At 47.1% G+C, this 22,406-nt stretch overlaps 1 protein-coding gene across 1 annotated transcript in view; it reads left to right on the forward strand.

Annotated features, from left to right (window-relative positions):
* The first annotated feature begins 20,649 nt into the window (after nucleotides 1-20,649).
* The window catches only part of TSNARE1 (t-SNARE domain containing 1), a 152,806-nt gene continuing 151,049 nt past the window's right edge, over nucleotides 20,650-22,406 (forward strand). The window contains exon 1 of the mRNA XM_021706516.1: nucleotides 20,650-20,779. Coding sequence (XP_021562191.1) covers nucleotides 20,692-20,779 — 88 coding nt within the window. The 5' untranslated portion in view covers nucleotides 20,650-20,691. The remainder of the gene's footprint in view (nucleotides 20,780-22,406) is intronic.

Consider the following 22,406-nt stretch of genomic DNA (forward strand, 5'->3'; position numbering starts at 1 on the left):
CTGCAGGGCTGGACACTGGTGGGCTGTCATTACTGGCTGTCCTCTGTGTCCCAGTCTCTCCCACTCTCCTTCTTCCCGTCTCCCTCCCACTCATTCCTCACTGTTACAGAACTCTTTCTACTCTGGTGCCAGATGCTGGGTCCCCGAGCTGAGACTGCAGTGAACATGTGTCCTGTGTCTATAACGATGTGGCCCTGCTGGGCGTCTAGCTCCCATGGCATATCTTGCAGTCTGAGTCTCTCCCTTGAGATCCAGTTTCTGTGCTCAGTTGCCCATACCATGTTTCCAAAGAGGTAACTTCTCAAAATTAGCATTGCCAGACCACATTCTGAATCCATCCACCTCTTCCCTCAGCTTTTGTCATTTTGATTGATGGCAACCCTTTTCTTCCACTTGCTCAGACCAAGAGTCAGCAGACTTTTCCTGGAAAGAGCCAGACTGTAAATATTTTAGCATTCTTAGACCTTATGGTCTGTGTTGCAACTACCCAGCTCTGCCCTGTAGCACAAAAGCAGCCCATAGACGATATGTACGTGACTGGGCATGCAGTGTTCCAGTAAAACTTGATTATAGAAATAGGGCCTGTGGGTTGCTGTTTGTCAACCATTGGCTTAGGCTAAAAATCTTGTATTCATACTCTTTTTTTTTTGAGTTGGGGGTTTAACTCACATACAGTAAAAAATGTCTTGAGGATACAGCTTGATAAAATTTTACAGCTGTGTTCACTCATATAACTGCCAGCCTGATCAAGAAATGGACTGTTTCTAGCACCCTGTGAGATACCTTCGTGCTCTTTCCAGGCACTGCCTTCCAGCAAGGGTAACTGTGATTCTAATTTCTGTCATAATAAGTTTCGTCTGTTTTTTTTTGTGATGTCACGTTTATTAAAATATGATTTATATATAGAAGATTCACTCTTTTGAGTGTGCAGTGAGTTTTCATAAATGTATACAGTTGTGCAAGCACTACCATAGTCAAGATCCAGAACATTTTTGTCACTATCCCTAAAATTTTCTCCTGCCTCCTTGTAGTCTATCCTTACTGCCAGTCCTAGCCCTTGGCAATCACTGACCTGATTTATTTCCTATAGAGTTTTTTCTTCCTGCCCCCCTCTCTGTAAGAGTTTGTGTAAGATTGGTATTATTTCTTCCTTAAATGTTTGATAGAATTTTCTGTGTAGCCTCTGGACCTGGAGTTTTCTTTAACTGAAGGTTAATACCAATTCAATGTATTTAATAGATATAGGACTATTCCAGTTATCTGTATCTTCTTTAGTAAGCTTTGTTAGTCTGTGTCTTTCAAGGAATTTGATTTCATCTAAACTGTTGAACTTATAGGAATAAAGTTGCTAGTGATATTTCTTCATTATCTTTTGAACATCTGTAGGATCCAGAATGATGTCCTTGTGTGCTTAAGATAGAAAACTTTTAGAGTATAGTGTTTTTATACAGGTTCTTTTGTTTTTAATGTGATACTTCTAAAACACTTTTCCATAGGTACTTAGGTCAGCACGTTTTTCCTCTCCTCTACTTCATTTTTGAAATATATTTTCACTGGATATTTTGCTATTTTTTTTTCTCTCTCTGCACTTTAAAGATGTCACCTCATTGTCTTCTGGCTTGCATAGTTTCGGAGGGAAAGTCTGCTGTATTCTTATCTTCATTTATTTGTATGTAATTTGTGTTTTATTCTGTGGTAGCCTCAAGATTTTTTTAATCTTTGGTTTTCAGTAGGTTGAATATAATATTTTTCTGCTATTATACTGTGTTTCTGGTATAACAGAATGCCCTAGCCTAGGTGGCTTATAAGCAACAGAAATATATTTCTGTTCCCTCTGGAGGCTGCAGGTCCAAGATCAAGGTACTAGCAGATTTGATGTCTGTTGGTGGCCTGTTTCCTGGTTTATGGTGCTTTCTAGGTGTGTTCTCATATGGTGGAAGGATAAAGGGTCTTTCTTGGACCTCTTTTATAAGAGCATTGATACCATTTAGAGGGCTCTACCCATATCCTAATTATTTCCCAAAGATTGCACCTCCTGTTACAGTTACCTTGGGGTTAGATTTAACGTATGAATTTTGGGAGGAAATAAACATTCAGTCTATAGCAGATGCCTTTAATTATTTTTGGAAAATTCTCTTTCATCTCCTAAACTGTTTCTTTACCTTGCTGTCTTTCTCATCACTGTCTGGGATTACAGTTAGAACATTTGATGTCTGATAGATGCATATTTTTCTTTTTCATTGTTTCTTTTTTATGTTTCAGTTTGGGTATTTTCTACTAATTTACCTTTAGGTTCATTGATGTTCTCCTCTGGCTGTGTTGAGTCTACTGATGAGCTCCTCAAAAGCATTCTTAATTTCTGTTACCATGTTTATTGCTTTTAGTATTTCCATTTCACTCATTCTGATAGTCTTCCTTTTCTCTGCTGAAATTCCCCTATTGCTCAGGCATTTTGTCTGTCTGTTCCACTGGTGCCTGTGACAAATCACTTATAGTTATTTTACATTCCCTGACAGTTCTGACATCCAAATCTGGCTGTACTGATTGTTTTGTTACTTGTCATTGATTTGCTTTTTCTTGTGTGTCTCATACTTTGATTTGATTGATTTTGACTTCATGTATAGGACTTCAGACAGGGATAAATAATATTTATTCTTAGAAATGGGCATGCATCTTTTGCTAGACCATTTATGTGGGAGTTGAATCAAGCTGGTCAGGAGTTGGCTTGGCTTTGGGTTTTGTTGCTTCTGTGTGTCCCCTCAGTACACAATCCAGCTTCAGATCCCTCTGGAGCTACCTTGTATATAGGGTAGACTAGTGTTCCCCTCCCTCCGCCCTCCCACCACAGCCTTGGGCCTTCCTCATGTGCCTGAGCTGTAGGTGCAGAGGTGGTCTCTCTACAGTCTTGTCCCTCCCACAGAGTAGACTGTTCTGACTGGCTGTTGGGTGCTTGATAGCCTGGTGGTGGTTGCCTGCTTGCAGCCTCAGTCTCAGACAGGCCTAAACTTGGGTGTGGGGCTTTGTTAGTGACCCTTTCTCCTTCTCTGTGACAGTTAAGCTCTGCCTTCCATCTTGCTGGTTTTGTAGAGGAGTGTTTTCACTCTCCGAGTAGGCCTAGGAAGGAAGAGGTCCTTCCCCTTTTCCAGGAACAGAGGATGTTTTCCTTAACCTTCCCCAGTCACTGTGGGTGTTCATTATGCCTTGGGGCCACAGGGGCCAGCCATTGCTGCCTGTAGGCTTGGGATTTATTCTTCAGGGAAGGAGGCCTCCTGCCTTCCAGCTGCGGGGCTGCCCTCTCCTCACACCTGCACCTCGGGGTCCTGCCTTACCCTGTTCCAGGCTTTCTCTTGAGCACCCACCCAGGCCAACCCCCCCAAGAGCATGACTGAAGTTCTACTTGCCTTTCTGGGCAGTCCCAGTTTCCCCTTTCTCTGCTGCCAAGGCCTGTGCACCCATCTTCTCTCTCCTTAAACTGCATGTCTTTCTTTAGGTTTCAGGGTACTTGGTTGCCTGGAGACCTCAGCTCTCTGAAGAGTTTAAGGAAATGATGATTTTGTAGTTTTGTAGTTTTTTCTTATTGTTAGGTTAGGGCCACACTCTTTCCAGCCTCCTACGTTATAGGCAGAAGGGGAATTCTCAGTGTAATTGTAAATTGCATTTCTCTGGCTATGAGTGAGCTTGAACAGTCTTTTCATATGTTTAAGCACCAGTTTTAAATGTGTGTGAATTTTCTTTTTGTGTCTTTTGCCCACTTTTTAAAATCTGGTTTCTTTTCTGTCTCCCAAAAGTTTTCATAAGCTCTCTCTATATTAGGGATATTATTAGCCCTTTATCTGTGATATATGTTGGAAATATATTTTCTCTCAGCTTGTCAGTTGTCTTTTTTACTTTGCGTATGGTGTTTTTTGGCCATGCAAAAGTTTTCTGTGTTTGTTTTTAAAAATGTGTCAGTCTCCTGTTATAGCATTTTGATTTTGAGTCCTACTTAGGAAGCTTTTCCTTATACAGAGGCTAAAGAGAAGTTCACTTTGTTTTTTGTGCATACTTTTTTGTTTTATCTTTTACATCGATAGCCATGAGCTATTTGGAGAATATTCTTTTTATTATGTGAGGCATGGACCATTTTTTTCCCCCAAATGGCTAACCAGATGTCCCAGCACCATTTATGAAAAAGTCCTTCTTTGATTTGTGATGCCGCATTTATCATATACTAAATTTCCATATGTACGTGGTTCTATTTTTAGACTTTCTTCCTTATTTCATTGGTCTATTTATGTTTTCATGCACAGTGTTTTAATTATAGAGGCTTTCTAGCATTTTTTAATAGCTTCGTTGCGATGGAATTCACATATCCTAAAGTTCACTCCTTTGAAGTGTACAATTCAGTGGTTTTTAGTCAATTTACAGTGTTGTATATTTATAATCACTATCAAATTCCAGAACGTTTTAATCACCCTGAAAAGAAATCCCATACTGATTAGCAGTCACTCCCTGTTCTTCCCCATCCCAGCCCCTGGCAACATCTATCTGCATTCTGTTTCTGTGGATTTGTATATTGTGGACATTTCATACAAGTGGAATCATACATGTGTGGTTTCACTTAGCATAATGACATAACATTAGCATAATGTTTTCAAGATTCATCTATATTGTAGCATGGATCAGTACTTCATTCTGTGGGGTTTTAAAGGTATGCTAGTACTTGTCCTTTTCATTTGTTTGTTTAGTGTTTCCCTGGTTATTCTTGTATATTTGCTTTCCCAAATGAACTTCCCTTTTATTGTTTAACTCCATAAAAATACTTGTTGGTATTTTTATTGGGATGGGAAAACTGACATCTTTTATGATATAGAGTCATCCTATCCAAGAACAAGGGATGTCTTTTTATTTGATTAACTCTACTTTTATGAACTTGGTAATACTTTCCAAGTACTTTAAAGTTCTCACTTAGAGATTTTTTTCCATTTCATGTTAAATTTATTTCTAGGTATACTATCTTCTTTGTTGCAAATTGTTGTAAATGTTTTTCCCTCCTACCTTTACCTTCTCTGTTTTTTGTGTATGTGAAGGCTTTGATTTCTGTAAGTTAATTTTTTATCCTGATACCTTACCAAAGCCTTTTATTGTTTGGATTTGAACAGTGTGTCTCTAGGGTTTTCCAAGTATTCTGTCATATCATTTGCAAAGAAATACCGTTTTCTTCCATTTCTATTTTTCAATGTGTTTTACTGATTGCTTGTTAAACTGCATTGACTGATACCACCAGAGCGATGTTGAAGAGTAGTGGAGATAGCAGGCACTTTTGTTTTCTTCTTCATCTTTGGGTACGGTTTCTAGTGTTTTCCATGAAAAACAGTGCTCATTTTAGGATGAACGGTTATTTATATTATCATGATAAGACAACTTTTTGAGTGTTTTCCTTAGAAATGAGTGTTGAATTTTATTGATGTTGTTTTTAGCACCTGTAGAGAAATTCACAAGCTTTTCTCCTTAGGTCTGTTACTATGGTATAATGTATTCATGGACTTACTAATGGTGAACTGGTCTTGTCATCTTGGAAAAAATAAATGGACTTTAGATTTTCTTTCTTAGTCTTTTATTTAGTATTTTTTGCAACAATATTCATAACATTCATTTATTATTTTCTTTGTTTTTGAACTTTGGTTTTGGCATCAATGTTATACATTCTTCATAAAAGGAATCAGAAAGTTTCCCTTCGTTTTCAATGTCCTGGGACAGTGTATGTTGCATTGGAAATATCTGGCCAACTTCCTCTGCAAAACCATGTGGTTCTGAAGCTTTTTTGTTGGGACGGTTTTTTGAGAACTTAAACAATTTTTTCTATTGAAATTTTTCTGTATAAGCTTTCTATTTCCAGTGGGTCACTCTTGATAACTTCATTTTCCTAAGACATTACTCATTTCATCTAGGTTTTATAATTCATTTGCATAGAGATTTATTTACAAACTAATGTTTTTTTCTTTTTCAGTGGTTATCCTACCTTTTAAATTCTTATATTATACATTTGTACTCCTTCCTTTTTTCTTGATTAAGTTAGCTGGTGGGTTGTCTTTTGTTATAATGTTTTTAAAAACAGAATTTTGATTCATTAATTAGGTCTAATTTTGTGTTTCATTGATTTTTGCTTTTATTTGTCATTTCCCTCTAGTGATTTTTGAATAATCTTGTTTTTTTCCCCTTAACTTCTGAGCTAAGAATTTAGTTCATTTTCAGTTGTTTTGCAGAAATTTTTAATATTATGAATTTTCCTGATTCTTCTTTTAAAGGTGTCTTGCTGATTTTCATATGTACTATTTTCATTGTTACTTTTTTAAAAGAAATTCTTTAATTTTAGTTTGCATTTTTCCTTTTCCTCCAAGAATTGCTTAATTGTTTAAAATGGAAAGGACTTCTTGGTTTTAGAAGATATATTAAATATACAACCTTTAATGCCAGTGCCACAGTGCAATTACCATAGTTTTATATTCCTGAGTGCTCTAGTCCATGAACATGATAGGTCCCTTCACTCATTTACATTTTCTTTACTGTCTTTTAGTAATGTTTTCCAATTTTCAGTGCTTGTATCTTTCTTAAATTTATTTCCAGGATTTAAGAAAAATTATAGTGATTTTTAAAAATTTTATGTTTAATTTAAAACTTTTGGACATAATTTTAGATTTAAAGAAAAGTTGCCAGATTAACAGGAAGGTTTCCTGTATATATTTCATCTAAATTTCCCAAATGTTAACTTTTTCCACATTTGCTTTATTTCTTTCTCTCTGTGCGTGCGTGCGTGCGTGCGTGTGTGTGTGTGTGTGTACACGTGTGGTTTTTCTCAGAACTACTTGACAATGAGTTGCAGACACAATGCTTCTTGATCCTCAAATACATAATTAACATACCTGCAATATGATGATCAAGATGAGGAAATTGACACGGATATGTTACTTTTGCCCAGTCTAAAGATAGTATTCATATTCATAGGATAGTCCTATGAGACCTTTGTAACAAAATGTTCTTTTAACAACATAAAATCCCAGGTCATGTGTTGGTTTTAATGATACTATCTCTTTAAACCTCCTTTTATCTAGAACAGCTCCTTAAGTCTGTCTTTGTGTCATAACATTAACATTTTTGAAGACTGCTGGTCAGTTATGTTTTTCAGTTTGAGTGTTTCTAATGTTTCTCATAGTCATACACTTTGGGCAGGAATATCATGGAAGTGGTATGTTCTTCTCAGTGCTTGATATCAGGAAGCACTTGGTGCTGGTTTGTCCCATTGCTGATGATGCTAACTTAGATCATTTGACTGTGTTTTCTAATATGTAAAGTTTTTTTTCTTTTTAAATTAATAACTATCTTGGGGAAGGTACTTTCACACTATGTAAATATCCTGTTATTCATCAAACTTTCACCTACTAGCTTTAACATCCACTGGACATTATTATTAGAATCAATTACTATGATGTTTACTAATTTCATCATTCCTTCCATAGTTATTACTTGGTTTTCTACTCTAAGGAAAGCTCTTTTTCCCCCTATTTATTTATTTATTTATTTATCTATAACACTGTGGACTCAAGGATTTTTATTTTATTAAAATAGTGGGTTATATAATTCTTGTTATCATTATCTGCTTTCATGTCAAATTGTCTAGATTTGGCTAAGGACGGCCCTTCCAAGCTGGTTCCTATATCCTTATGAGATGTCCCTACTTTTATCTGAGTGCTTTCTTACCCTTTTGCATAGCAACATGCTCTAGGCTTATCTTTTACTTTCTCTACTATAGCCCTAGAATCAACCATTTCTTTGAGGCATCTTAATTCCTCCTAATTCCTTTTGATAAAGAATGATATTTAGGAACCAAGATCTATATTGCTATGGAGGTGCATAGTGTCTCAGTCCTTTCAGTGAACAAAGTTAGAGATAGATGCCTGTCATGTACACATACAATAATGTAAATTAGTGTGCATATATGCTTGACTATATATATACCCACACACATCTATATCTGTATTTCTCTGTATTAAAAACTATGAATTCATACTGATTCCTTCAAGTTCTAATCAAGTACCTCTGTTTGGTGAGTGAATGCAGAAATGCTTAGCATGGGTGATATAGTGATGAAGGTGTGCTCTTCTCCCTTCAAAGCTCGTGGTCCAGCAGGGAGACCACCATGGGGGCAGACCTGAGGTCTTAGTGCCTGGTATAGAGAGAACACTGAGGAGCTGTGTGAGCATGGAAGGTGGAGTGGGTGGAAAGTACTGCAGCTATGGGGTGTCCAGTGACCTTGTTCCAGATCCTGTCTGTCCCTGTGGCTTTGATACGTCACTTACTTTCCCTGGGTTCAGTTTCTTATCTTGAAAATGGGGGTTTTAATTGGATCAGAGAATATCTGGCAGAGGTGGCTCTTCTCCCTCACCTAGGACCATAGTAGATGTCTATCATCATCCCAGGCCCCCTTTGACCCCAGAACAGGTCCTACATATCTCCTCCATATGATACCACAGCCTTGGCCAAGTGTGACCAGACTTGGGACCTGCTCTGTTGGGCAGCCTGGTCTCGTGTGAGGTGGTCTTTACCTCAAGGCCTCTGAGTGGGTTTGGTTTGCAAAACACCTCAAGGTCACATTTGTAGGACTGATGCTGTCTTGGTGGAGCCTGTGGGTAGTGGCCAGTGGAGGAAAGGATAGCCTTGATGGCTTTAGTCACAGCTTGAAGGCTCATGCACAGGCTGGCTCGTGGTGTTTATCTGGACCTTAGGGAAGCAGCAGCCTGGGTAGCTCAGCATGCCCCTGGAATGGTGTGGGTAGGACCAGGCATTGCATGGTTGCCTCACAATCCCCCTTCCCTGGGGCAGTTACTCTACTCACTGAGCAGTGCACCAAGACCTCCTGCTTCTCTGGAGCCATAGGACCTTCTGTGCCAGGGTGAGGTGGTGTGCAGATGTTGTGGCAGTGTCTGACTCGGGTCACTCCCCAGCAGGACTCCTGGGCAGTGCGGGAGAGTGAACAGTGGAGGGAGGGACCGTCATGACCAGATGGGGGTGGGAGACCTTCCTACTTTTCCTTTTGTGCCACCTGGCAAGATTCTTCCCTTCTTCCCTCAGCCCTACTTTCTTCAGGAAGCCTTCTGCACTGCCCCATCCTCTCCTCCCTTCCCACCCTTGAACATCCCTCCACATTGGAGATCATTGGAAGAATTCCAGCATGGGGACTGTTCTTGGCTTTTTGTGTTTGACACTTTTCTGAGCTGTCATTCATTGGTCAGCCTTGGTCATGTGATTAGGCAGCCTCCCCTTCCCCCAGGAGGTGAGCTGTCGAGACTGTGTTACTTGCCCCTGCACCCCTCTGTTTTAGTTCAGTGAGGAAGAAGGACTGGGAAGGACCCATGTCCCCTTCCTGTGACCCGGCCCCTTCCTGTGACCTCAGAAACTTCAGTCCACTGGCCATCCTTCAGCATGCTTCCCAGATAGGTGGTGAACAAAGGAAAATTAGTTTTGCATCTGCTGTGGAGCCAGGACCCCAGGATGGAGGGCAGCAGCTAGTGTAGTCTCTTCTGCACAGATTGGTTTCTCCAAGGTCGTGGTTGTGCAGGGACTGATGAAGGGAGAGGGGAAGAAGGGTGAGAGGACAGTGATGAGCCCTGGGGTTGACACTGGATGAGGAGAAGGAAGAGGACATTGAGGCCCGAAGGACAGTGACCTGGGGGTCCTGATGCTGGAGTTGTAGACTGGGTGGGTGAGGAGAAAGATGGGAGGCTGTGGCAGAGTGCAGGGGTCCTGAGGGTGAGGCTAGAGGGTGATCAGCAATGACAGGTATGGGTGAGACTGGAGTGTTGGGAGCCGGCCACGGAGGCCCACTGAGCATTAGGGATCAGGAAGGGCCGTTGACCCTGAGACCACTGGGATGTGTTCGGGAGCTATTGACCCCATTTCCTCCCCCTTTCTACTCAGCACTAACCAGATTAAGCTCCTGTGAGCTCAGAACATAAAAACTCTGAGACCGGGACGAACACAAGCTAACTTTAGAAGCTCATTGCTCCCATTCTTCCTCAAACTGCAGTTTTGGCTTTCACACAACTTATAATTCAAACTCATGTCACATCTAAGAGCCTTCACATTGGTCACAGGCTTCTGGGTCATGATCTTAGGATTTATTGAAGGTGTAAATTGTAGAATATAGTTTTAGAAGACAGCCATTTTGTTGAAAGAATGCGGCTGGGTTACTTGCAGGTAGTCCACTGTGAACTTTGAACTGGGCCACATTCCAAACATTCTGGGATGGGCCACTTTTGTTTGTAAAGTAAATACTTAAGCTTCTATAGAATTGTTTAACTTGGCATAAATCAATCAGCTTAGGATGAAAAAGGTTTATAGAATATGTCGGTCATGGATTAAGGTTTCTGGTGGGTGGGGGACACCCCTCTCACATCTGACTTTGTGTATAAAAGACCCGTTGTAATTCCCAATAACACACATCACTTCTGCACTAGACTGGAGTCCAGTCTCTTTCTTTCTCTCTCTCTCTCTCTCTCTCTTTCTTCTTCCCCCCAATCGCCGACGCCATCTCCACCTTTGGCTGGAGCTGGACTCTGGCACTGGAGGAAGGGGCTGGGCAGGGAAGGGAGGTGATGGTCTTTGTGTTGGTGTATCAGGCTACCTGCCCACGGCCTGTGTGTGGGCAGCACATTGGGGTGATGAAGTGTCTGGAAGGTGATTGCCATGGGACTTGGCTGGTACTCCTCCTTACCCCCTCCAGGTACCAAGGCTCTTCCTGGAGGATGCCAGGGGTAGAAGGAGATTCTAGCTTGGCCTGAAAGGAAGACTGGAGAATTGAGTGGTCTGCTGTGAACACCTCCCTTGGGGTGTCCGTTGATCCAGATATTCCTCCTCATCAGGCCCCCCTGGTTTCCTCTGGACAGCATCGTCCCTGGGTGGCCTTCCCTGTGAGGCCATCCCTGGCAGATCCAGGGCACAGAAGCCCTAAAGCAGCCATGTGGGAGATGTCAGTGAGGTTCCAAGGTGGCAGCTTGAAGATTGGTCTCAGTGAGCTTGGCATGGTGGTTGTAGGCTGCCAGGGGACCAGAAGCTCTTCTGTATTTCTAGACATTAGAATGGGGCCATGGACTAGGGTGTTGTGGGAACTGGAAGTTGGGAACTGCTGGTACCTTGAGCTCTTGCCCGGGATCTCCTGGTTCACATATTTCCTCTTGTTGGTCTTTATGTTCACTCTCGAGATTGCCTTTCTTTTTTCTCTTTTTACAGATGAGGAAATTGAGATTCAAGGACCACAGGACTTATTAAGACACAGCTGGCTAGAGGCTGAGCTGGGGCCCTGGTCCCAGATCTTCTGTTTTGGACTGGGACTGTGCTGTGGTGTGAATGTCCCCTTCAAAACCCATGCTGAAATCTAATTGCTATTGTGACAGTGTTTAGCAGCGGGACCTGTGAGAGGTGGCTCTGCCTCATGAGTGGATTGGTGCCGTATCTCAGGAGCAGCCCCCATTTGCCCCAGTTGATCTGCCTTGTGTGCTCATGTGCCCTTGGCCATGGGATGACACAGCAAGAAGGCCCTCACTAGAGGTAGCCTCTTGGTCTTGGACTTCCCAGTCTCCAGAACCATGCCCCAAATAAATTTATTTTTTTTATAAATCATCACAGATATCACCCTGTCTGTGGTGTTCTAATAGCAGAAAATAGATTAAGACAGGGTTCTCTGATTTGGACTGAACCCTCTAAGGGGTCATCCAGAGAAGTCTAAAGAGGCTGGAAGTGTCTGGAACAGAAAGGGATGCCATCTGTTTTCACCTTGGGTTCATTGAGGCCAAGTAAGGGAGCTGACTGACTTACGTTGGGGAGGACAGAGGGTAGACCTCATAGGAACTCCAGCAGTGACCCCTGAGGCCACAGCCTAGCCTGCTTCCCAGCTCTGTTTCTTGCAGCCTGGAAGTGAGATACCAGACAGGTGTTCTCTTTTCTTGAGACAGTCCTTCACCTATGCTCTTGTCTAAGTCCTACACTTGAAGAGGCTGCAGGGTCACAGGTGGGGTGAAAGATGGGAGCTGGGAGGAGAGCTGCAGCAGGCCAGTGGAGGCACCTGGGTGGGCAGGTGCCCTGCTTAGCAAGCCCTCCCAGCTGCAGGTACTTGGGGCTTGTTGTACCTCATTCAGTTGCTCCTCTTGAACTTTGCTTTTCGTTTTGTCCTAGCATGGTTTTCCCTCAAAGGGCAGGCTTTGGGGAGCAATCCTTTCTGTAGCTCAAGTGCTGTCTGTCTCTTTCCCTGTGGTGTGAGGCAAGGCCAGAAGTTCCAGGCAGTCTGCAGTGGGGATCTGGTCATTGATCTAGGCCTCTCCTCCCTGTTCACCCTTGACCCCATTGATTGATGGCTCCTTCTCTCTTTTCTAGCAGTGTTGTTGGAGCGCTGCATAAGGCTTGGTTAGGATGGGTGTGAACACTAAGGATGTGTCCTGGTCCTAGCGGCACATGGTTGAGTTAGAGCCTGAGCTTCCTGGGAGGGAGTTAAAATCTGCCCTGTTACCACTTTGTTCCCTGAAGGACAAGGGAGGGCTGGGGGCCTGGGAAGAACTCAGGTGTGAGCCAACGCACCTGGGCTGGAGCCTGCCCCAGGGACTTTACACCCCCACAGTGGGTCCCAGGGTGTGCACTGTGGAAGGTCACACACAGGTGGCGTCTCCTGAGGCTCTGAGACTTAGTCAGCCTGTGGGTCCTGGGGAGGCAGCACTGTTTCCTGCCGTCACCTCCACTGCTGCATGCCTCTGACTGGCAGCTCAGTCCTGGGTCACCTGAGGACCCCAGTCCCTGCATTCATGACCTCCAACTTGAATTATCAGGGACTTTCTGTCCCATGGTTGTGTCCTCACCAGTCTGGCATGTCCAGTCAGCAGTAGCTTGTCTTTTCCTCCCCCATGTGGCAAGCATTGTGCCACTTCCCTGTCCACATCTGGAACTTAGGGTCCCCAAGGGCAGGCCAGGCTTGTCTAGTTCTTCTCTGTGTTCCCTGTGTTCTCTGTGTTCCCACCACACAGTGCCTGAAAGTGAACTGATTCCTCCTCACTGGTCCCTGGAGGGAAGGACTACCACCCATTTTACAGATGAGAAAACGTAGGATTAGAGAGGTGAGGTGACCTGTGTGTGGCCTACCTCTACAAGTTACCTGCTGTCTATCCCTGGGGTCCCCTCAGCTTGATGAGAGGCCAGCCTGGGAAGCCCCAGTCTAGAGAATGCCGTTCCTTATCTGCTGGTGGGAAGGGCAGCCTTGCTTTGGGCGTTCCATGCCTGAGTGGAGCCTGGCTCCCACTTGAGAGAGCCCCAGGCCCTAGAGGTAAACTGAAGCCAGAGGTCAGTGGGAGGTCCTGGCCTTGTTTGGTACCCTGACTGAGGGGCCTGAGCCCCACGCACTGGCCCTAGAGCTGTGGTGCTGGGGACCCAGCCCAGATCTGGGACTGGGAGCCCGGCAACTGATCCAGTGCCGGCCTGCTAGATGGCCTCTACCCATGCCTGATTCTGGGTACAGGGGCAGGGCTGAGTTGCTGGGTGGCGGCAGGCCTGAGGTAGGCATTCCCTGGCACCCCCACTTCCTCTGGTGCCCAGCAAACAGGATCTGGGCAGTGTAAGGACTGATGGCTCCCTTCAGGCTGGCCGGGTGGGGGATGGTGCAGGAGCCCTGGGAGGACCTGGCGCCAGCCTGAGAGACATGAGGCTGGATAGGCTGGTAGCTGGCCTTGGCGGGCAGACACGGAAGCCACTCGGTAGGAAGCCTCCTTAAGAGTGAGCAGGACATTGTCTCTGGCCTCTGTCCGGCCTCATTGAGGCAGTCCTGGGGCTAGGGCCATTCTTGGGCACAACAGCCTGGCAGCTTCCGCCCATCCCTCTGGTATAGCCCTTTTGCCAACTTCCGCCTGCCTGGGCTGTGAACGGCTTCTGCAGCTCTTGGTCTACCCCTCCAGTCTGGCTCAGCCACTGCCCACTCTGCCCTCACTACTGTCCTCCGAGAGGCTCCAGGTCCTCACGCCTTGTCCTATCCTCTGCCATGTCCCCTCCTGGCTGTCCCTCTTGCTGCCTAGCCCCTCCCTCTTCTGAGCTCTGACTCTGACTGGGTCCTCTGCCCGTGTGCAGTCCCTTGTCCTGGCCTGCCTCCTTCTGGAAGCCTCTGGTGCATCACAGGGCCTGAACTCTTAGCACAGTGCTTTGATTGAGGAGGTCTGGCTCCTTCTCCCTTGCCCCACTTTGCCCTGCAGTATGCAGACCCTTGAGACTGTGCCTGGCTGCCTTCCTGACTCTTGTTTCATTATCCTTCCCTGCACCAACCTCACTTCTGGGAGGCTCTCGGGGTCTCTGGGTGAAGTCTTGACCTGTCTTCCTGGCAGGGCAGCTGTGCCAGCCATGGTCAGCAGCCTGCTCTTGCTGGACAGAAGTGATGAATTGCAGCCAGGGGATCTAATCACCCTCCTGCATGTTCCAGGCTCTGCACTGACCAATCATCCGACCATGGGCAAACTGAGCTTTAGTTTCCTCTTCTTTAACTAAAGTTATACTTCCTGCCTCACAGAGGTGTGAGGATTAACATGGCTCACATAGGCCAGGCTTCTGGCTGGGGTCTGTTGAGCAGGTGCTGGTGGAGTGGGCAGCCTCTGGGTTTGACCTCCACCTTCCACTTTTGTGACCCCAGGGCCACTTGCATAGTCTCTTGGGGCCTCCCCTGGTTCCTCTGTGAACAGGATGCTTGTGAGTGCTGCTCATAGACTTGTGGGACACTCAGTGAGGCTGTGCTGAGCTTCTCAGGGTACTGGCTCAGCACCTGTGAGGGCTGGGCTAGTCTACCCCTCAGTAAAGGGGTGGACAAATCTTGCAGGGGTCTTTAATTTGGGGCAAGAGACAGGGTCCTTGGTCTCTTGGCCTGCTGGGACATGGATGACTATCAGGGCAGAGCTGGGTGGATGATGGCCCTGGACTGGACTAGCCGGGGCAAGGGTGGCTCTAGCAGGTGACCAGCTTTTCTCAGTGAGGGAAGGCAGGCAGGTATCCTGCCCAGCAGGAGGACGTGCATCTTATGGAGCAAATGATGCTTGCTGGCTTGGCCCATGGTCAGTATCAGGCTTCTGAGGCCAGGTGTGGGCAGGAAGGTTGGCGTGGGAGCACCTGAGTTGGCTGTGGGGTTGATGTGCAGGAGTAGTGAGGAGGAAGCCTGGCTATAACCTGGGCAAAGTCCTGGAGGTGGGAGGTGGCCTGGGCCCTGGCAAGCAGGATTCCCAGAAAGCAGAGGTGGGGATGTGGCAAGAGCTGAGGTTGGGACAGGGCAGAGCCCCGCTTCTGGAGGCCTGGGTGCCAGGTGAGGGTGCATGGACTAGAACCTTCACAGTGAGAGGCAGTGGGCTCCAGGTTGGCTGGACTAGTTGACAGCCCAGGGTTTGGATGGGGACTGGGAGGGCTAGGTGGTCTGAAATGGACCGTTTAGTTGCTGGAAGTGGGGACTTGAGGTTCTTGGGGGGCTTGGGTTGGTGCAGCTGAGTGCCCATTAGCCCCTCATGGTCTCCTGAGTGCCCATTAGCCCCTCAGTTGCCTGCTGCATTCTGGGTTCCTACCCCCTGGGGCCCAAAGGAGCTGGACGGGCCTCTGAGCAGGCAGAGAACACGTGCTGGCATTTTATGCTCCCAGACTAGCCTCCTCCGGCTGCAGTGACTCTCTGTGGTCCCGCTGGTGGGCCAGCCTTCATCTCTCAGTCCACTGAGCAAACACAGAGGCGTTCCATGTTCCAGTGCGCAGCAAAATGAGATTGCAAGTCAGATCAGGTGGCTGGACTAGGGATCTTTCTTCTTTTGCGCCTGTCATGCGGTCCATGAATATTCATTGCCCTCAGCTTGCCTGGACAGAGCCGAGGGGAGTTGGGCAACCTCCACTGGCCTGTTGTGCTTCTTCTCAGGCCAGGCCTGATTGGGCTGGGAGAGACCCTAGTTTGATTTAGCTCAGCGTATCTCTTACTTGAATCCCTTACTGCCTCCCTGTGAGGGCACTCTTACCTCTCAAGGACCCTCTGCCAAGGCTTTCTTGGCCTCTCTGGATTGCCCATGTCCCCCCAGTGTACTGCATCGACTCTGCTGGGTCCTCTTCTCCCTTTGCAATGACTTCTCTCCCTGGATGATCTCTTCTTTATGCATTTTTCTACCTAACAGACTCCCATTCTATGTCTAGCTTGGCCTTCTGGTCTTCAGATATTCACCTGCCTTTGGGAGCCACTCAGGGCTTGTCTCTGCACATGGTCCCCCATCCCACTCTCTGGTTAGAGGAAGTCAAAGCACTGTCCACCTGCCTTCTGAGTCAGAGCTTGGGACTTGTCCTTGACACCCTCTGAGTTCTGCCAGCCCATCTCTAGCTAGACCGTCGACCATCCCCTCCCGTGGGACAGCCTGCTCACTGGCTCTCAGCAATCTATCCTTATTACTAAAGCAGAGGGAGCCTTGCAGTCACAGGTCTCTTCATATCAGTCCCAGCTCCACTGTCAGAGCATCCCCATCATTTTTAGGTGTTGAAACACCCTCACATGGCAAGTAGTGCTCTGACTCAGATCTCCCTTGCGCTGCTTCCTTGGGAGCTGCCAGGACCCTCCTTATCTGGGGCCTCAGCCCCCTTCCCCAAGTCCTGAAAGCCCATGTGGGAACCCTAGCACATGATGATGACTCCCTGATAGATGTTCATGTCCGTGAGGCCAGGGCAGGCCTGCAACATGGTTCCTGGTACATGAGGGTACAAGGACTGTATCTGTGGAATGGGGCCATGTCTTGCATCAGATGTACCTCTATGTGGTCCTATGGCTACATAGGTCAAAGCTAGGTTTTTCTCTGTGGTTGTCTCTCAGGGCTTTGAGGAGAGCCCTGATTTCCCCCTGGCTCTTGTCTGCTGAAGGGCTTTATGCAGCCCTCCACTTTATTTCCAGGCAAATCTTTCTGGATGATGCTTCACTGGAATTTTACAAATTAAGCTTTAATACTTCAAAATTGTACATGCATATAGCTTAGAGAGTAAATAAGTTCTACAAGGTTAATTAAGAAAAACAGTAATCCCTAGCCACCCTTCTTCCCCCTCCCCAGAGTCATCTGTTTTCTGATTCTTATAGTAGATTCTTTTGATATTTATCTCTTCTCTAACATGCTTGTATTGCTATTTGATTTTTAAAACATGTTTAGACATTATTTATTGACTTGCAAGATGAGGATTGAAGTCTCTTTCTACATACACATGGATGCTCTCTCACAGGTACACACATGTACATACACAGGTACATATGCACCACACATACAGGCATATGTGCACTCATGCACACAACACACACACACACACACACACACACACACACACACAGAGGCACCCATAGGCATACATGCAACACACATGCATATGTGCCTACAGGCACACACGCAACACACACATGTACACACGTATGCACATACTTCTGCCCCCAGCCCCCCTCACACTCTCAGGAAGATTAGGGCTTTCTTAATGATAACCACCTGTGCTACTGAGAACTGAGCCTTGCAGTAGTAAACCAGGATGATTTTTCATCTCCTGTCCAACTTTTTGTCTTCCCTGGAGTTCATAATTGCCTTTGTTTGCCTAGTGTTTTATGTACTTCTCAGGAACTTAACCTGAGTCATTCCTCCAGTTATCTCAGTCTTATGTTCCTTCACATCAGTGGTTCAGCATTTTGTCTTTTTTGGAGAAACCTCTCTAGAACCTTCTGCTGGAGCCCAGTCAGCGGGTTACTCTCCCTGGGTGCCCCTCACCCTCCTTTGGTTTTGGGCAGTCCAACCTCCCTCCTTCTTTAGATGGTCCCTCATTTTGATGGAGCGTGTCTTCGAGGATGTCTACAAGTGTGTCCTCCTTTCCCTGAAAAGGCTGCATGGAGGGAATACTGGAGACTCCAGGTGTTGGAAGTACCCTCCTTTGACCCTTGCCCTGGCTCTGCTTCTAGCGTTGGAGCTGTCAGGACCTCCTGGTCACTGTAGTTTCTGATTCTGGATATGAAACTTGGTTTGTCTGAGGATACTTGCCTTGTTCAGGCATTCTTATGCTTCATGGGACATGACATGTGACCCTTTTCAGCTCTTGCATCAGGTCTGGTCAGTTGCCTTGATTCTGTTCTGGTGAGTCTCTTCATTCTGTTCTAACAAGTCTTTTCCTTGGCTTTCTCTGTCTCGCTTTCTGGAATTCTTGTTATTTAGATGTAGAAACTCCTGAACACATCCTGTCGTGTTCCCCCTTGATTTCTCTGTGTCATTTTGTTCCACTTCCTGGGAGATTTCAACTCTTTCCCCTCTTTCCTCTCTCTATGGAGTTCTTTATTTCTGCTCCCAGGTTTCCATTTCCCAGTGCTCTTCTGTGTTCTCTGAAAGTCCCTTTTTTCTGTATTCTCTTCCTGTCTCTGATTCTCATGATGACAACACGTGCTGTGTCTCTCTGGGGATGTTAACGGGGCCTTTGTTATCTGGGCTCCTTCCTTTGAGGGTAATACAGTGAGAACATGGGCACTGGAGCCAGACTGCCTGGATCCAAAACCTTTCTCTGCCAGATTCCAGCTGTGTGACCTTGGACAAGTTACCTCACCTCTCTATGCCTCAGTTTCCTCATCAACAAGGTGAAGATAGTAGTGGCCCTACCTCACAGGGCTGTTGTGAGGATGAATCTCTGGAGATAGTACAGTGCTTAGATGAATGTTGGCACATGCTCAGTATCCTGTAAGTGCTGGCTCTTATCCAACTGCTTTTTAACATTTCTTCTCTGGGTACTTTCTGTGTCCTCTAAGTTGTGTTTTCCCCACATGTCTGGGGCTGTTCTCTATGTTAGAGGTTTTCCCAGTGAGGTCCTGGTGTGTATGGGGAGCCCTGTGATCACTGTGCTGAGACCTGCCTCTCACTCATTTCCTGACCCTTGCTCGGAGCTTCCAGAATCCCACTCACCCTCAGAGCTCACTCTCCTCCACTGAGACCCAGATTCTTGTCCTCCCCTGCCCCCGGAAGCATCCAGAAATGGGAAGGAAACCTATGGGAGACTGGGTAGGTGTCTGGGACGTGAGACCTTAGAGACTCATGGAGAGTGTGGTCTGAGGATCCTTCTGCCAGCTGCACCCCTTTGTGGGACTGGATTTCTTCATAGGCCCCAACAGGAACAGTAGGGTGCACAGTTTGCTTGGGAAGCAGGTGTGAGAGTCCGGCTCTCACTGCTGAGCCTCCCAGAGATTGATGCATGTTTGTCCCTGAGAGGTTTTGCTTTGACAAATATAGTTATTTTTCAGAAAAAGTTATTTGTATTCACAGTAATGGTTTCATTATTTTTTATTTCAAAATGAATAAATTAATATTTTTGAAAAACTCTCCATTTTAATTTCTAATGGAGGAAACATTGACAGATATAATCCACATCAACCAAAGCTCTTTGGGGTCCTTGATAATTCTTAGCTGTGTAATTAAGTCCTGAGTTTGAAAGGCTTGGTGCCTGGTGCTGCCCTGCCGTGGATGGGGCTGGATGATCAAACTGGGCATCTTGCTTAGAGGGGATGCAGGGTCATGCTGCCTCACCCACGTTGACCCTAGGTACTTGGGCCCGCTTCTCACCCTCTGTGAGGCTCTCTTTGCTCTCAAACCCACATTTTTCCTCAGGGTTTTTGTGCGGGTGGCTTGGGTAGTTGCTGTGAAGTGTTTAGAACCAAGCCTGGCCTGGATGGCAGGTTCTGTTGTGATATTGTTAGGATGTAGGCAGATCAGACAGCTGTCCCCACAGTGACTCGTGCATGCAGGGGTGATGCTGCAGGGGCAGTGAGCCTGTGGGTGGTTACTCTGGGAATGTCTAGGCTTTAGAGGGCCCCTCTGTCCTCTTGTTGCTCACTCAGAGTCCTGGAGCTGTGGTTCACAGGAGGAGCTGCCCTGGCCAGAGGTATCTGGTATCATACTAAGGATGGTGCCAATATAGAGAATTAGGTATTAAGCACTTACTGTTTATCAGCCCTTAATGTGTTTACCTCTCTTGGCAACCCTGAGATGTGGGTCTTGTGGCCTGTGCTCAGCTGTATAAGTAACAAGCAGCTGCGGTGGAGTCACCCCAGGAAGCCTGACTGGGCTTTGCCACTGTCAGGTACAGCTCAGGAGGATGGAGCCAGAGACATTGGAAGGCAGCGTGAGCTCTGGGTTCTTGGCCCCAGGGCAGGGCCTAGCTCACCCCATGCAGTGGATATGTACCTGCATGTTGGGGAACAGTGGGGACCCAAGTGCTCCCAGAAGTCAGCAGAGTGGGCTTGTAGGGGAGTTGGAGAGTAAGGCCAACTGGTTCTCCAAATGGGACCTCCCTGGTCTTTAGGGCTGGCCAGAGGGGTTACCCTGCTGGGGGTCCTCATCGGGAGGGGATGGGCCTGCCTTCTTCAAGCTGTGTTTGTGTTCACAGTACTGGGACCAGTGAAACAAGGGCCGCCTAAAAGGGGCTTTATGGGGATTATTGCCCTGGAGTTGGCGAGAAGCCTTGGGTACCTTGGGAATGGTTGCAGTGGAACCAGTCTCATGGGGTCTGGGGGCACGATGGCCTTGTGTGCCCTGAATCTGAGCTTTAACCCCTTTCTTCTTCCCTTTCCCAGTTTTCTTGTCTCCTCCAGCTCAGTGAGGAGGCTGCTAGCCCTGCCCTCTTAAGAAGATGTCTTATGGATCCATCGCTGGTGGAAGTGGCCTGGGGAGCCGTGGCCCTTTTGGGGGACCCTCGAGAAAAGGCTATCAGCCCCTAGGTAATGACAACAGCTGGTGTTGGGGGTGGTGGGGAGGATGGCAGTGGGTGGGATCTTCACTGCGTCTTGCTGGTGGCAGTAGACCAGTTCTGTTCTTCCGAGCAATGTTACCTGTGTCCCAAGACCATGGGTGATTGCTGAGCTCTGGGTGATTCGGGCCCCCCAGGAGGAAGGCTCAGGAGGGACTGCCTTGCATTGGGCAGAACTGGGTGTCTGAGTTCATGCTGGGCATGGAGCTGGTGTTCAGAGTGCCCAGTTGCTGATCGGTGGCACTCGGGGCATTTGGAGAATGGTTGAGAGAATGAAATGACCTCGTCTGGCCGTCCTGCTAATGGTATGGAGCAGGAGGCACTTTGCACAGTGGACAGAGAAGGAAACTGAGGCCCATGGGGGTGGTAAGTGATTCCCCAAGGCTATGCACCTGGTGCAGGGCAGAGATGGGATCTACTTCTAGATATTTCTGAGTGCCAAATCCCTGCTCTTTCCACTTCACAAGTTTCATCCACGCCCCACCTGCAGGCTGGCCCCTCTGTGGTTCTCATGGCCATCTGAATGTCATGATCGTGCCCTGGCCCCTTCCCCTACTTTCCCCTCTGCTGTCAGCTTAGGTTGTGGATCCTGCCCCTCCATGCAGGCAGGCCCATTGGGCAGCATCTAGGTCAGAGCAGCCGCCATGAACAGCTGTCTGGTAGTGAAGAAGGGGATTTAATCTGGGGCCTTGAACTCTGCTTACCTCTCTCTGCCCTGGGCTCAGGCCTCAGGCTCAGTTTTGCAGCTCTTGCAGGCCTGCAACTCCTCCTCTACCACAGGGCTTGGCTTCCATGGAGCCTTGGGGCCCTCCTCTGCTCCCCTGAGGGCTGGGCTCAGGAGGGCAGCCAGTGTCTGCCTCACCTGTACTGGGGTATGATGGCACAGGGAAGATGTGGGTCCAGACATGTTGGAGTGTGATGACTGTCTCCCTTCTCACTGTGACATCTCTACTTAGCACCTCCCAGGTCAGGCCCGGACTTGCTGCTGGGGTCAAGGGGTTCTTCAGGACGCCACCCATCCTCCCACTGGGAGTACCAGGCTGCCTGGTCTCCTCCCACTTTGGCCTCCCTTTCCTCCTCTTGGGACCATCCATCCAGAGTCCATTGTGCACCTGGCAGTGTTCTAAGTGTCAGGGTACAGGACAGAGAAAACAGGTGAGCCCTGCGACCGTAGGGGGCCCATGTCTGACAGGGATGTTTCTGAGATCATCTTTCTTGCATACTAGGAAGGAAATGAGGAGCCAGGGGCTAGGATGCTGGCCCGAGGTGAGGCGCTGTTTGAGCTGAGGAGGCCAGGGAAGGCCCTTAAGGAGGTGGAGCTTAGTAGGGTGTAGAAGAGGATCCTGGAGGAGGCAGCCCCAGGGGACCTTAGGGAGTGTGTTCTAGGGAATAGGCAGGGCTATGCCAACATGGAATAAGATTCCTTCCATGGGTGCAGGAGCCAGTGCGGCCTTAAGCAGGGCATGACTGCTTTATTGACTTAATGTTTAAAATGTGTTCTTAAGCCGGGCTCAGTGGCTCAGCCTGTAACCCCGCGCCTTTGGGAGGCTGAGGTGAGTGGATTGCCTGAGCCCGCGGGTTCGAGACCCGCCTGGGCA

The sequence above is a fragment of the Carlito syrichta genome, unplaced genomic scaffold, assembly GCF_000164805.1.
Source record: "Carlito syrichta isolate Samal-C Ts95f unplaced genomic scaffold, Tarsius_syrichta-2.0.1 Scaffold315705, whole genome shotgun sequence".
Taxonomy (NCBI): Eukaryota; Metazoa; Chordata; class Mammalia; order Primates; family Tarsiidae; genus Carlito; species Carlito syrichta.